Below are 15,093 nucleotides of genomic sequence, written 5' to 3'. Positions count from 1 at the left end.
TCTCAGACTTGTGCGCTGATGAGATCCCCGCCTCCAAGCATCTAAAGCCCCTTGCCCCTCTGGGAGGCCCAGCTGTGGGTTTGCCGATGGGAGCTGCGGGTGTCATCGTCCTTCGGCCTTAAGGGCTTGGGGCTTGTGCCCTTGGATGGGCTCTAGACAGAGGCCTGTTGCCACCCACACTTGCAGAGTCTGCATAGAGAACAGAAATTTGGAGGGGAACTGAGTGGGCAATGCCCCATCACCTTCCAACGTGTCTTCACCAACTATAAATAGCCCAGCCTGTTTGTGCTCATCCGAACAAGGACACAGTGCAAGGGGAGAGCTGCCAGGAAAACCACTCCGGTTCCCGCTTCCTGCGCCCCTGGCCTTGCTCAGGCTGCCCCACATTTAGACGGGAAGTTCGTAGTCAAAAAGTGCCTGTGATTCCTGGGACATTTTAGGCCGTGGGGTGAGTGTGTAGGGGCTCCACGGGAGCAGCAGAGCCTTCGGATCCACATTTCTGGGAAAGGGGAGCGAGGCTGCTCCTGCCCTCCCGCTGATGAGCAAAGGAAACTGGGCTCATTGCTGCTGCAATTTTGTCCTTTCCTGAGGGAAGGATTCAATCTCCCCGAGCAGTAACGGCCCCTCACAGAACGCTTCTGAAGGACTGGCTTCATCTCTGCTCCCTCCACAGATGGGCGGAGCCCTCTTAATGTTGCTTATTTGCAAGAGAAAAATCTCTAGAAGCATCAAACATGTGCGTTTTGATTATTACCGCCCCAAGTGTGGTGGGCAAATACAGGGCTGGGCGTCAAGAAGCTTCCATCCAGTTTTAGCTTTGCTACAAATTAGCTGTGTGGCCTTGGGCTCATAACTCCCAGCCTTAGAGCCCAGGACCCTCGTCTGTAATAAAATGGGGGCCTGAGCCAGGTAATCTTTACCCAGTTGTTTTTTTTTAACATCTTTATTGGAGTATAATTGCTTTACATTGTTGTGTTAGTTGCTGCTGTATCACAAAGTGAATCAGCTCTATGTATACATATATCCCCACATCCCCTTCCTCTTGTGTCTCCCTCCTCCCACCCTCCCTATCCCACCCCTCTAGGTGGTCACCAAGCACGGAGCTGATCTCCCTGTGCCATGCGGCTGCTTCCCACTAGCTATCGGTTTTACATTTGGTAGTGTATATATGTCCATGCCACTCTCTCACTTCATCCCAGCTTACCCTTGCCCCTCCCCGTGTCCTCAAGTCCATTCTCTACATGTGAGTCTTTATTCCTGTCCTGCCCCTAGGTTCCTCAGAACCTTTTTTTTTTTTAGATTACGTATATATGTGTTAGCATATGGTATCCATCGACAGATGAATGGATAAAGAAGATGTGGCACATATATACAATGGAATATTACTCAGCCATAAAAAGAAATGAAATTGAGTTATTTGTAGTGAGGTGGGTGGACCTAGAGTCTGTTATACAGAATGAAGTAAGTCAGAAAGAGAAAAACAAATACCCAGTTTTAATAGTCAGAGCCTGAGTCTGAGATGTTGTGAGCGGGCAGCCAGGAAAGCAGGGAGGGAGCGTTCATCTCCATTGACCTCACGTCCTCAGCACCTGATTGGACCAGGAGCAAGGGGTTGGAGCAAGAGAGAAGAGAGGGTATCTCTAGTCGTTTCTCTAGAAACTTCACATCTGTCATCGTTCCTATGAGTAGATAACTCCCAGGTGGGATGAAAGCTGGGGAAAAATGGAGGATTCAAAGGGTGCACCTCAGTGGTTTTCTGTGTACAGGGGATGGGGCTTTTCTATCTCTTTTTCCTTTTCTTTCTTTCCCAACCTTTTTTTTTTTTTTTGCCCCCATAACAATTTTTAGGCCCTTAAAACCCAGACATTTACATTATGGTAATAGATCCTTCTGAGGGCAGGGAGCGGAGACTGCAGAAAAGATTCATCATCTGGACTTGAGATCTTTTGCTTGCTAGGAATCAGTCCGCTCTTTTTCCCTTCACCCCCCACTCACCTCCAGAAGCGTGTGGGGTCTTTTTGGTGGTTTTTAGTTGCTGCCGTCAGTGCTGCTGTTCATTTATTTATTCACTTGTTTGCTTGCCTCGGCTTCCTGTGCACTTCAGCATCTTTTCCAGGCCACATGTCTTGGCTTAACTGTCCCAACTTGGGCTAAATTGGGGCATGCCACTGGCTGAGCTCATGTTCTCAAGGGATGCACATGGCACATCTTCCACATTTCCAACTGTTCACATGCCCCATCTCACGTCTCAGGTCTGAGTGGAAGGAGCAGGCCCCCCTGGGTGGGTCGGGTATGGGATTTTTGTTTGTTAGTAGTACTTTTTAACTCGGGGAGCAAAGGCGATTTACCCAGCTGGCAGTGAGCTGCGGTGACACAGGCTGTCTGGCATCCTCGGTGACTCACCATCTCCAGGACCAAGAGGCTGAGTGAAGCAGCTTTGAGAAGTGGTCAAGAGCTTGGGCTCCGGAGGCAGAGTTAGTAGGTTCAAATCCAGAATCCCACCATTCAACTAGTTTTATGACCTTTTGTCAGTAAGTGACTTCGTCTCACTGAGCCTGAGTTTCCTGATCTATATAATGAAAAGAAGGGCCACACAGGTGGGCTTCTCCAGGAAGCAAATTTTAGTATGCGAGACCTGTGTAGGGTTCAGTGCCTGTGGGGAGGGAGAAGGAAGCCGCTTTGGGCAGAGGGAGAAAAGTTGTGATGCTGGCTCCCCAAAGCCTCGGCCAAGTCCATGGGGGCTTTGGGGCTAAAATGGCCCCTCTGAGTTGTCTTATGTTGGGCTGAGATGGCTGAGACTTTTATACGGTGAAATGTGGGCCACGCTGGAAAGGCCAAGGAGGCTCTCTGCAGCTGAGGTAGTCCCTGGAGGGGCCAACAGCATTTCCACCGGCGGGGGCGACCAGCCCTTCACAGAAGGGGGCTCTGGGTGCCATGCAGAGTAGCTACTTCAAGGGGCAGTTGGGGCGATTGAATCGTACACGGAAGGAGCTTATCCTAGTGCCTGGCTTGTGGCAGGCAGTCAGTAAAGCGTAGGTGCTGCTGTTACTTCTGTGGGATTGTCGGTTCCACTTACTGCTGCTGGGTGTCCTTGGGCTGGTCAACCTGTTCCCTGCGATTTAGGGTCCCTGGCCAGAGAAGCAAGGAGACTCTTAGTTGCTAGTTGCCTATCCAAGTCACGTTTTTTAAATATCCATAAGCAAACCTGCTGAAGAAATACGAGAAAATAACATTATTTTGATTTAACAATCAGAGATGAGTAAGGACAACCATGTTCCAATATCTTTGGCTATATGGGGATGTGCCTGCTTTCTTCTATTTTCTCCCTTTATTTAACAGCTGTGGGCATAGAAACTCACCATAAAAAAAAAAAACAAGCCCTCGCAGGAGCTAGTAAACTACAAAAGTATGAGCTTTTTCCTCTTTTGTTGAATTTAGTAACATCCTTTTTGCCAAAATGGTACCCATGTGTTGGGCAGACTGGAGGAGAGCAGGGACCATCGAGGGCTGCAGCCTCATTGGGTGTCACCCGCTCCAAACGTGTGCTTTGAAGAATTTCAGAACTTCTGCTATTTTTCGGAACTGACATTCATTAGCTTTGTTGTAAACGTCTATAAATACAGTGAAAGGCATTTACAAATAGACATTGTAAAATGCTTCCACACCCACAGTCTGAACACTGTCAAAACACCAGCTGCAGCTTCCCTACTTGGAAGGATCAGAACCTTTTTTAAACTACACCTACTGTGTTTTCAAAATAGGCTTGTTTCTGGCCCTGTGTAGAAGGTAATTTCAGCCTAAAGCCTGTGTCTGCTCTTGGCATGAGGGATCAGGACTTATTCAGAGAGATGGGAGGATCCCAACCTTTCAGAATATGGCTGGCGCTTTAGAATCTGGGGAGCGGTCACTCACAGCTGCTATTTCCTATTTCTTCGGGTGGGGGGAATCCCTCATGACCTGGACCTCTCAGTGTAGGATTTGTAACTCCACCCCCCCCCCCCGCCCCCCGCAGTGGTTCCCAGGTGAGTTCCAGGTGTGGTCACAGGGGATCACAGAGGCACCTGTGGTGGGGGAGATCCTTAAAGGAGAGTTTGTAGGTAGGGGCCAGGCAATCTCATCTTTTACCTGGATGATACTGTTGGGGAGAAAGGAGAGCGAACATAAGCTGCCTGAATTGTACAAATCTCTGTTATTAAAAGTAAAGTTTTTAGGGCTTCCCTGGTGGCGCAGTGGTTGAGGGTCCACCTGCCGATGCAGGGGACACGGGTTCGTGCCCCGGTCCGGGAGGATCCCACATGCCGCGGAGCGGCTGGGCCTGTGAGCCATGGCCGCTGAGCCTGCGTGTCCGGAGCCTGTGCTCCACAACGGGAGAGGCCGCAACGGTGAGAGGCCCGCGTACAGCAAAAAAAAAAAAAGTGAAGTTTTTTAAAAAAAGAGTGAACTTTAAAAGGAATGAAAAATTTACCTATAGGCTTATCCCAGAGACAACTGCTATTAACATATTGGGCTGTTTCTTGCCCATCTTTTTCCTATGTATATTTTGGTTTGTTTTTCATTGATTTTACATAGGTGTGATCATACTGAATGTCATACGACTTTATGTCTTTAGGGAATAATGCAGTTATTATAAGTACATAATGCATTCCCATTTCAGAAAAAAAGGCAAATGTTCGTTACTTCTACAAGTATCATAAGGGCATGTGGGTGCATGTGCAGTGAGGTGTATGTCATTTTTAACTTTTATTTGTCGCCTTGACATTGTAACATAAGCATCTGTCCCTGTTGTCGTGAACTGTTTATATGTATCATTTTAATGGCTGTATAAAAGTCCATCATGTAACATAGGTTATTCAGCTGTTCCCCCATTTATGAAAGACTCCAGTTCTTTTCAGTTTTTCTTTATTACAAATAATGCCATGATAAACATCTTGATCTGCAAAACCCAGTTGGGTATTTCAGACTATCTCTTTAGCGTAGACCCGATGAACGTTTTAAATGCTATTGATATACACCCTGTTCTTAAAAATTACTTCTTTTTACCCTGCCCTGTTCCCCAAGGGCTTGGAGGTAACTTTCAAAAATGCATATAAAAGAATAAAATAGTTAAGAGTGACAGTAAAGGGGAAATAAGGGCAGAAAAGTAATACAGCCCAAGATCGGATGAGCACCACAATGGGCATAGAGTTCTCTACGGCCCCCCTCGAGAGAGAGGCTCACATTGGACTAGAAGCTTCCAGGTATCAAACCAAAGAGGGAAATGGTAGCTCCAAGACCCACAGTTACTAAAATGCCCGAATAAGCCACATGTTCAGAAGCAGCCGAGTTGTTCTGAGATACACATGGTTCACTGACATGCAAATCTCCTTCCCCATACACACCTCCAACCCCCGCCCCCATGACATTCTCCCCAGCTGCCCACCAGGGTGTCACCTCCAACCATCCTCACCTTTGGCCAAAAAAAAGGTCAGTGGAATTAACTGGACTTTCCTTGCCTGAGTGACCTCTCTCCCTGGACAGAACATGTGTTTTTGTAAATTTTAATCCTTGGTGTGTTTCCAAAAGGACAGAGCTGTCTGGCTGTGAGTGTAACTTGAGTTCAGTCTGTGAGTTGGGAAGATGACAGCACCAAATCTTTCAGGCTCTGTAGATACCAAGTAATAAGATTAAGAGCCCTCAAGAACTTTTAAAAATGAAAATGCTGGGCTTCCCTGGTGACACAGTGGTTAAGAATCTGCCTGGCGCTAGAACAAAAAATTTTCGCAATTTGTATGGAAACACAAAAGACCCCGAATAGCCAAAGCAATCTTGAGAACGAAAAAAGGAGCTCGAGGAATCAGGCTCCCTGACTTCAGACTATACTACAAAGCTACAGTAATCAAGACAGTATGGTACTGGCACAAAAACAGAAAGATAGATCAATGGAACAGGATAGAAAGCCCAGAGATAAGCCCACGCACATATGGACACCTTATCTTTGATAAAGGTGGCAGGAATGTACAGTGGAGAAAGGAGAGCCTCTTCAATACATGGTGCTGGGAAAACTGGACAGGTACATGTAAAAGTATGAGATTAGATCACTCCCTAACACCATACACAAAAAGAAGCTCAAAATGGATTAAAGACCTAAATGTAAGGCCAGAAACTATCAAACTCTTAGAGGAAAACATAGGCAGAACACTCTATGACATAAATCACAGCAAGATCCTTTCTGACCCACCTCCTAGAGAAATGGAAATAAAACCAAAAATAAACAAATGGGACCTAATGAAACTGAAAAGCTTTTGCACAGCAAAGGAAACCATAAACAAGACCAAAAGACAACCGTCAGAATGGGAGAAAATAGTTGCAAATGAAGCAACTGACAAAGGATTAATCTCCAAAATTTATAAGCAGCTCATGCAGCTCGATATCAAAAAAGCAACCCAATCCAAAAATGGGCAGAAGACCTAAATAGACATTTCTCCAAAGAAGATATACAGAATGCCAACAAACACATGAAAGAATGCTCAACATCATTAGAGAAATGCAAATCAAAACTACAATGAGATATCATCTCACACCAGTCAGAATGGCCATCATCAAAAAATCTAGAAACAGTAAATGCTGGAGAGGGTGTGGAGAAAAGGGAACACTCTTGCAATGCTGGTGGGGATGTGAATTGGTTCAGCCACTATGGAGAACAGTATGAAGGTTCCTTAAAAGACTACAAATAGAATTACCATATGACCCAGCAATCCCACTACTGGGCATATACCCTGAGAAAACCAAAATTCAAAAAGAGTCATGTACCAAAATGTTCATTGCAGCTCTATTTACAATAGCCCGGAGATGGAAACAACCTAAGTGCCCATCATCGGATGAATGGATAAAGAAGATGTGGCACATATATACAATGGAATATTACTCAGCCTTAAAAAGAAACGAAATTGAGCTATTTGTAATGAGATGGATAGACCTAGAGTCTGTCATACAGAGTGAAGTAAGTCAGAAAGAAAAAGACAAATACTGTATGCTAACACATATATATGGAATTTAAGAAAAAAAAATATCATGAAGAACCTAGGGGTAAGACAGGAATAAAGATGCAGACCTACTGGAGAACGGACTTGAGGATATGGGGAGGGGGAAGGGTGAGCTTTGACAGGGCGAGAGAGAGTCATGGACATATACACACTAACAAGCGTAGTAAGGTAGATAGCTAGTGGGAAGCAGCCGCATGGCACATGGGATATTAGCTCGGTGCTTTGTGACAGCCTGGAGGGGTGGGATGGGGAGAGTGGGAGGGAGGGAGACGCAAGAGGGAAGACATATGGGAACATATGTATAACTGATTCACTTTGTTATAAAGCAGAAACTAACACACCATTGTAAAGCAATTATACCCCAATAAAGATGTTAAAAAATAAATAAATAAAAATTAAAAAAAATAAAAGAATCTGCCTGGCAATGCAGGGGACACGGGTTCGAGCCCTGGTCCGGGAAGATCCCACATGCCGCGGAGCAACTAAGCCCGTGCGCCACAACTACTGAGCCTGAGCTCTGGAGCCCGCGAGCCACAACTACTGAGCCCGCGAGCCACAACTACTGAAGCCCACGTGCCTAGAGCCCGTGCTCCACAATGAGAGAAGCCCTCGCACCGCAACGAAGAGTAGCCCCCGCTCGCCACAATTAGAGAAAGCCCGCATGCAGCAACGAAGACCCAGTGCAGCCAAAAATTTAAAGAATAAAAAAAAAAAGAAAATGCTTTCTTACTAACAGTACCACATTTCTAAAACGTTTCGTTCAGAAGTTTACATTCAAATTAGTGGATGCTCGGGCCCTGCCAATAAAGTTTTGAAATAAACATCCTTAATCCTGCCACTCCTGTTGGCTCGCTGTCTGTCCAAGGGAGTGTGCCCCGTGGGGCCTGAGCTTCGGTAGCCAGTGGGGTGGAGAGGGGGTCTGCCACAGAAATTTGGCCCGGGGGTCCCACAGCCTTGGGAGGCTGAGGTGAGGCAGACTCCTAAGGCCCATGCACAGTCTTAGAGCTGTACTTTCTCTTGGTGGGGACTAAGCCATTCGGCCCAGCCCTGGTTCCCTGGAGTTCTCACCTCTGCTTGTCTTCTGGCCGAGGGTGCTTGAGGTTAAGAGCCAGTCTTGTTCACTTGGGAGCTGAGGGAAGCTGACCTCTGTCTACTGGGCCTTCTCCACTGTCACAAGGATATGCATGTCTCGCTGAATGCCACCCCCATCACCCCTTGTTGGATGGGGAATCCAGAAGTCTGCCCCTTACCTCCAGGTTTACAGGTCGCCGTCTGACCTTTGCCAACCTTTCTCCTCTCACTGCTCTCTGAGGATCTCAGACTTTAGCCCGGCCACACTGGGCACTCCCATCTACCCTTGGGTCCTTGCTCCATCGTGCCTCTTACTGATACGTCCTCTGTCCCTCTTCCTCCAAGGCCCAACTGTGATGCCGCCTCCTCTGTGTGCTCCCAGCGCACCCCGCAGATCTCTGTCTTGACCCAGTTCTTGATTCCCTTAAGACCTGGATGTGCCTGTATCTTACCCAGCCTGTGCCATGTGGGCTCGGGGCTGTCTGTCTGTGTCTTTCTCCCATTTAGGCCACGAGACCCTCCGGAGCAGGTACGACCTGGCTTGGCCCGCTCATCACCCCCAGCGTGGTGGGTATTTGACAATACCCACCTGGAATAAATCTGTTACTCGTTGTGTAGTTTGGCTGCCTGGTGAGCACAGGGGGCTGTGAGATGGAGTACTTCTGTTGCTTTCCCGGGAACAACTACTTGGCTTCTCCCTCGCATTTCATGGACAAGAATCTCTCATTTTAAGGGCAAGGATCTTTTCCTATTTCACTTGCCATCACAGACCTTGGATAATCTTGTTCAGGTCTCATCCGCCTGAAAGGGTCCCCAGAGCTGCCCGTTTGGAGGGATTTGGAGGAACCTTCTGCCCACGCATGAGTGGCTGCTTCTCTCATCGTCTTGGAGGCCTGTCCCCATCATCCCAAAGGGCTGCTCCTAGCCCAGATAGAGAGGGAAGTCTCTCGTGTCCTGATGGGCACAGGGCCACCCACCCAACAGCTGTCTGATCTTACAGGCCCATGCCCCAGCGCCAGCTTTCAGGCTGCCAGATCTCAACTTGACACCTGTGCCTGTCAACAGCCTGGGTGGTGCCTCGGCTCCAGGCCAGAAACCCTTTTTCTCAAGGTTAAAAGTAGCCGACCTTTGACAAGCAACATTGGCTAAATTCCTGGCTCCTTAAAAGGGAAGCTCCTGGTTATCGTTTGCTGGTGCTTATTTGGCCATGGGGCAGGAGCGGGCCCTACGTCGCACCCTGTGGACCAACAGGAGGGTTTGTGGTTGAAGGTGCATTGCTGAACAGTCGTTATTAAAATAGCCGTCTCTGAAAATGTGTGTGGGAGGGGAGGGCCTCCAGTCTGTCGGCCGGTTTGCGCCACGGCCCATGTGGCTGGACAGCTTGTCAGCCCCTGCTGGTCAGCCCCAGAGGCGACAGTGTGACCCATCCCCCATGCAGCGTACTCCTTAACTTGTGTGCAGCGAGAAAGCTGACGAAATGACAAGGACACACGCCAGTTATTAAATGCCCGGACTTGTGTCTTTAATGCAGGGGTGACGGTCCAAAGATCGACTTGGCGGGCAGTTCGATCTCCGGCATCCTGGACAAGGACCTCTCGGACCGCAGCAATGACATCGGTGAGTAGGGAGAGCATTCTCGCTTCTCTTTGCAAAACTTTAAAAGAACCACAGAGCTTGATTTGCCCCTTCCACCAGCCTGATGAGAACGAACACAACCATTTAAATGCAAGGCTAACAACCCTCAGCTGGTTTTAGATATTGCAGTCTTGTAAAGATGGGAAGTAATGGTGGTTTCCACGTGAAAACAGAACGCCTGGGATTTTTACTCTCCCCGGCCTTAGGAAAAATTCCTTGCAAGGTCTCATGAAAAGAAATGTTGGGGCTTCCCTGGTGTCGCAGTGGTTGGGAGTCCGCCTGCCGATGCAGGGGAGACGGGTTCGTGCCCCGGTCCGGGAAGATCCCACATGCCGCGGAGCGGCTGGGCCCGGGAGCCATGGCCGCTGAGCCTGCGCGTCCGGAGCCTGTGCTCCGCAACGGGAGAGGCCACAACAGTGAGAGGCCCGCATACCGCAAAAAAAAAAAAAATGATGAACAGACCTTTTGGAGAAGTGGGCATTAGCACTTTATATTCATATTTTCCAGCAATTTATGTATTTAGTCTAAAAAGGTGAATGGGTGGACATGCAGCATGGCGGAATTCACTGTAGACACAGCACTAAGTGTTTTGACTTTGAGTTAAAAATGAGCTTTGATGCGGTAATTGCCACTTAGTTCAGAACGTGAGTGAGTTTTCCTGAGGTCAAGATACCACCATGTGACAGATGGGAAGGTAGCTCGAGTCCGTGGGTAAACAGGGCAGAGGGCTTTGGGGGGATGTGCGTGGGTGGAGTGCGGTCAAGTGCGTGCTGGTTGAGGCCTCTGTTGGTGTGATGGGGTGACAGCCCTTTTAAGAAATCCAGATTCAGGGACCACATTTCTTTCAGCTTTACATCTTTTGTTTGTACCTGTCATGGTCAGAAGTTAGCACTCTCATATTCTACATGACAGAGAGGGATACATTTTGGACTTGGCCTTTCATAAGTTACATTTTTTTATTTTGAAATAATTAGAGATTCACATGCAGTTGTAAGAAACAGTGCAGAGAGAATCACATACCCTTTGCCCGGTTTCTTCCAGCAGTAGCATCTTATGAACTGTAGTGCAAGGTCACAAGCAGGATATTGACATTGATACACCCCACCAGACTCCTCAGTTGTAGTGGTACTTATGTGTATTTAGTTCTCTGCAGCTTGGTCACGTGTAGGGTTGTGTATCCACCACCACAGTCAAGATACAGAACATTTCCCTCACTGCTAGGATCCATCGTGTTGCCGTTTTATAACCACTAACCACGCGCCCCTCCCCACTCCTCTTCCCTAACCTCTGGCAGCCACTATCAAGGATTGATTTGTCATGGAAGGTTCCAGCATGATTTGCATTGACAGCTGGCAGGCCTTGTAAGCGAATGCTCACTAGGGCGCCCAACGTGAGCATTCTCAGCGCCTGGGGTTACTCTTTCTTGGGTGCAGTTTTCTTCTGAACCTGCTAATAGAGTTGCATCTTTGCAACTGCTGACCTGCAGTGTCTGGTCTGATCTTATGACAGCTTGGGAGTAGGATATGTCGTGACCGTAAATACCAAAAGTGTTTGCCCTGGTTCCAGAAACTGTTTTACATCCTCGCTTAGCCTTTGAGAAGCGCAGTCAAGAAGCGTGACCAGGAGCTTCTGACAGCTTGGGCTGATGCAATAGTAGAAACACTAGCCTGCTGTAGCTTTGGACTTGGTTAAAGGGCAGAGGAGAGCAGAGCAGCGATTGGCCGTGAATGAGAAGGAAGCACCAGAATGAGCCTGATTAAGTTCTGGTTTTACTGCTGTGGTTCAACATTTGGGCCCCATTTTAAGGCAGGCTGGCCCGTTGGCGAATTGACAGTGAGGGTCACACGGGGCCCGCCACAGGAAGGGAGGTATCACCCGCCTCCAGGACGCACAGGGCCGTGCCTTGCTTGTCAAGAGCGTTGGCCTCTGAGCCTTGTTTTCTTTGGGTCTGGAGATGGCTGAGGTGGCGGTCACGAAAACACTGACAAGCTGGTTGGGAAACGTTGGGGATGTTGATGGGGGAGGGTTAGCCTATGGAAGCTTTTCGTACTGTGTATGTATCTGGGCACCCAGAAAGAGATGCTGAGGTGTGGCTCACCCTCATTTTGCCAAGAAGACATTAATCCCAGAAGACTATAATTCCTGAAGCTAATAATTTAATGTATATATTATTTGCATTGCCAGAAATGATGATTGGCAGCCTTGTAAGCAACCACTAAATCCTTGAGTACCTACTGCTCAGGTGCAAGGTTATACCACTCATACACAGGCCCTGCTTTCCAGGGGCTTTGGGTCTGTCGCGGCCCCTAAGACGGCAAATGGAAAGTGTAACACTGACGGTCTGTCTAAATGCTGACCGAGTGGTAGGAAGTAAGACTGATCAGAGTTCGGGCTGCTCCTTGGTGCCTAGGATGTCAGGGCAGGCTCCATGAAGGGGGACAGACTTACCTGGATCTGGAAGTTGGATTCGCTTCGGTAGAGGCAGAGGCAGAGGCAGAGGCAGAGGCAGAGGCAGAGGCAGAGGCAGGGAAATCACAGGGAGAGGGCTGATACCTGAGCATAGGTCGGCCTGGCTGCGGCAGAGAGCTTGCGCTGACGTGGAGGGGTGGTGTTGACCCGGAAATGTAAGTCGGGGCTGGATTGAGTTTGAGAGGGATGGATTTGTAATTTTTTCTGCAGGCAGTGGGAGCTCTTGATGGTTGACACTGAAGTGACATGATCGGGTCTAAAAATTCAGATAATAAGTGATGGAGCTTTGTGGGACCAATCAGATGAAGGGAAGGTGGGTGTCAGGGAGTCAGGTTATTTGATAGTTCGCCTGAGAGGTAGTGTGAGGGAGCCAGAGTGGAGCTGCTCAGAAGAGGCTTGTGAAACAAGGGGTAGCTGCGCAAGCAGCAATGCGAGAGAATGATCGCTGGTCCTCGGGAACAGATGGGATTTGGGAGGAGGAGAGAATGATTTGTTAGCTCTGAGGTTTTAGGGTTGGGTGACTGATTGGTGGGGGGAAATGACTTGGGTAGAAATAAGCATATCCGGAGGAGGAACTGGTTTGGGGGGAAACGTGATGAATTTAAGCATGTTGACATTGAGATTTGGGTGGACGTCCCATGTCAGTGCTGGATGAGGACTTGAAGGTGGAGGCTGAGGCCAGAGCGGCGGGCAGAGCTTGGCGTCTGCAGACCTGGGTTTGAGTGCTGTTGATTCTGCTGCTTCCTGGCTGGGTGACCTTCTGTAACTTACACCAGCTCTCTGAGCTTCAGCTTCGTTCTCTATAAAGAGTTCTAACATCTCTCTAAGCTTCCTCACCTCGCCTTCCAGAATTATGTAAAATCAGTTGATGAGCTGCCAAAAGATAGAGGTGCTTATTATTAATGTTGTTGTTTGCTTAAAAGTGATAAAGTCAAGAAGATAAATAAAATCCTTACCATGAAAAAAGAGAAAGAAGGACCTAGAACTGAAGACTAAACCTTGTGCAAAGCCCTCATCTAAGGGAAAAGTGGGCTCTTGCAACATCACAGGGGCCAACGGAGGAGAGGATTTTAAGCAAAGTGTCTTAGGTCCAGATGCAGAAATGTTCTTTGCAGATGGGTCGGTCAAGATTAGGACATTGCCAAGGGGCTGGCTCTCTTCAGGGCTGCTTTTGTATATCTGCTTTTGTAGCATTTGTTCATTGTTTTGAATCAAGAAGGAAATTATTTGTACCAGAATGTTTTGTTAGTGTTTCAGACAATTGAAGCTGTCCGAATGCGGGCCGCCGCGAATAACAGAATACAGCCTTGAAAGCCATTGGAAATCATCGTTGTTAGCTATAAATAAATCTGTGTTTCCTCTTAATAAAGCTATAATTTTAAATTATTATCATATTAAATTAGAGAGCATGGCTTTTTCAGATCTCGTGTGGGCAGCTACCAGCATCTGTCAGCCCGAGATAATTTAGAAAGAAATCAGTTGGTCCAAAGCTAACTTGTTGATGTCAGTTTGAGATACTGTTTGTATCAAACTATGCGGCCATATTTCAAGTAACATAATAGGAAACATGGATGAGCTCCAACACAGGCCTGCACATGAACAGAAATGAAAATTAAATTGTCTGGTTTTCTCTTGCTGACGGAAGAATCTCTGTTCCGATTGAATGGGAGATTAGAGGCCGCAAAGTCAAGTGCCATAACATTTACTTTTATCAAGTAGTATATTGTAGTTCCCATGGCATGGTGGGATTTATTGTTACACTTCAATGCTACGGAGATTTTCCGTTCCTTTCACACTAAAGCACATAGCAACAGGCCTCCAGGTGCGAAGCAGCCTGGGAACTGAGCCGTCTAGTTTCAACTAATTGACTTCAAAAAAAAGCCCTTCTCATTCCTCCTAAGTTGCTTGCCTTCTTTGTTTTGACTCTTGTTTTCCATTCTATTCAAATCTCATCATACCTTTCCCACTTCCGTCTCTTTACATGGACACCACCCCTGTTCACTTGAGGAAGCTGATTTCCCCTCTATCTTTTCAACTGACCCCACAGACCCACACTTCACATGCCAGTCAGTTTGGGGCCAAGTATTACCAGCTTTACAGTCTATGGTCTTAGGATGTGGAACTGGTTTGGAAGCTTTGAAGGCAAACTTCAACTTGTTCTCGGATCTCTCACCGATGCCTCTTGGCCTGTGGTTCATTCAGACCAGGAAATGTAAAAGCACTTCCCTACCTATGCCCTGGGAATGCTATTAAGAGCTAATTGATTTTGGCTGGGGTGCTGGAAAGCTTCTGAAGCTGGACTGTGCTGATGGTTGCACACTCTGTAAATACTAAAAATTATTAAGTTGTACTCTTAAAATGGATGAACTTTATGGTATCTAAATTATACTTCAGTAAAGCTACTGAAAAGAAAAGAGAGCTAATTGAAATTTTCTGAGCATTCACTTTGAGGTCTCAATGTCAAAAAAGATATAGACACCTTTGCCTCACTTTATGAAACAGCTTTGTATATCTATTTCATAGCCACTATGTTAGTGTTTCTGAGTTGTCTATAAACCAACCTTTTATAAATAGGATTATGTTTTAGGTGTGTTAAGGAAGCTCTCTAAAAGCTTGTAGTGGAATCATTTTGTAATACAAGTAAGTTCCTTCAAGGTGTTAAATAAGTGTATTGTTTTACACAGTTTTCTTAAATTGGGGCCCACCTGGGCATTGATACGTATCGTCGCAGCTGTGGTGATAGAATAATCACAAAGCATTTGGAAGACTTAGGAGTGCTTTTCTAAGAATATTTGGGGGTATAACAGGCCTTTATAATCTTTGATTCCTCTTTGAGGTACAATTTGTGATAGTTTCTTCTGAGTAACATAACTGTGGGTATGACGTCCTAGTGTTA

The 15,093-nt window shown here is 47.1% G+C and overlaps 1 protein-coding gene across 6 annotated transcripts in view; it reads left to right on the top strand.

Annotated features, from left to right (window-relative positions):
• Positions 1 to 15,093, top strand: part of SH3KBP1 (SH3 domain containing kinase binding protein 1) — a 344,495-nt gene that overhangs the window by 300,346 nt on the left and 29,056 nt on the right. For all 6 annotated transcript variants that reach the window (XM_065900876.1, XM_065900878.1, XM_065900877.1 and 3 more), the window contains one exon: positions 9,625 to 9,710. In XM_065900876.1, the coding sequence (XP_065756948.1) occupies positions 9,625 to 9,710 (86 nt within the window). The remainder of the gene's footprint in view (positions 1 to 9,624; positions 9,711 to 15,093) is intronic.

The sequence above is a fragment of the Phocoena phocoena genome, chromosome X (assembly GCF_963924675.1).
Source record: "Phocoena phocoena chromosome X, mPhoPho1.1, whole genome shotgun sequence".
In the NCBI taxonomy this organism is placed as follows: Eukaryota; Metazoa; Chordata; class Mammalia; order Artiodactyla; family Phocoenidae; genus Phocoena; species Phocoena phocoena.
This window is presented reverse-complemented; position numbering and strand designations above follow the sequence as displayed.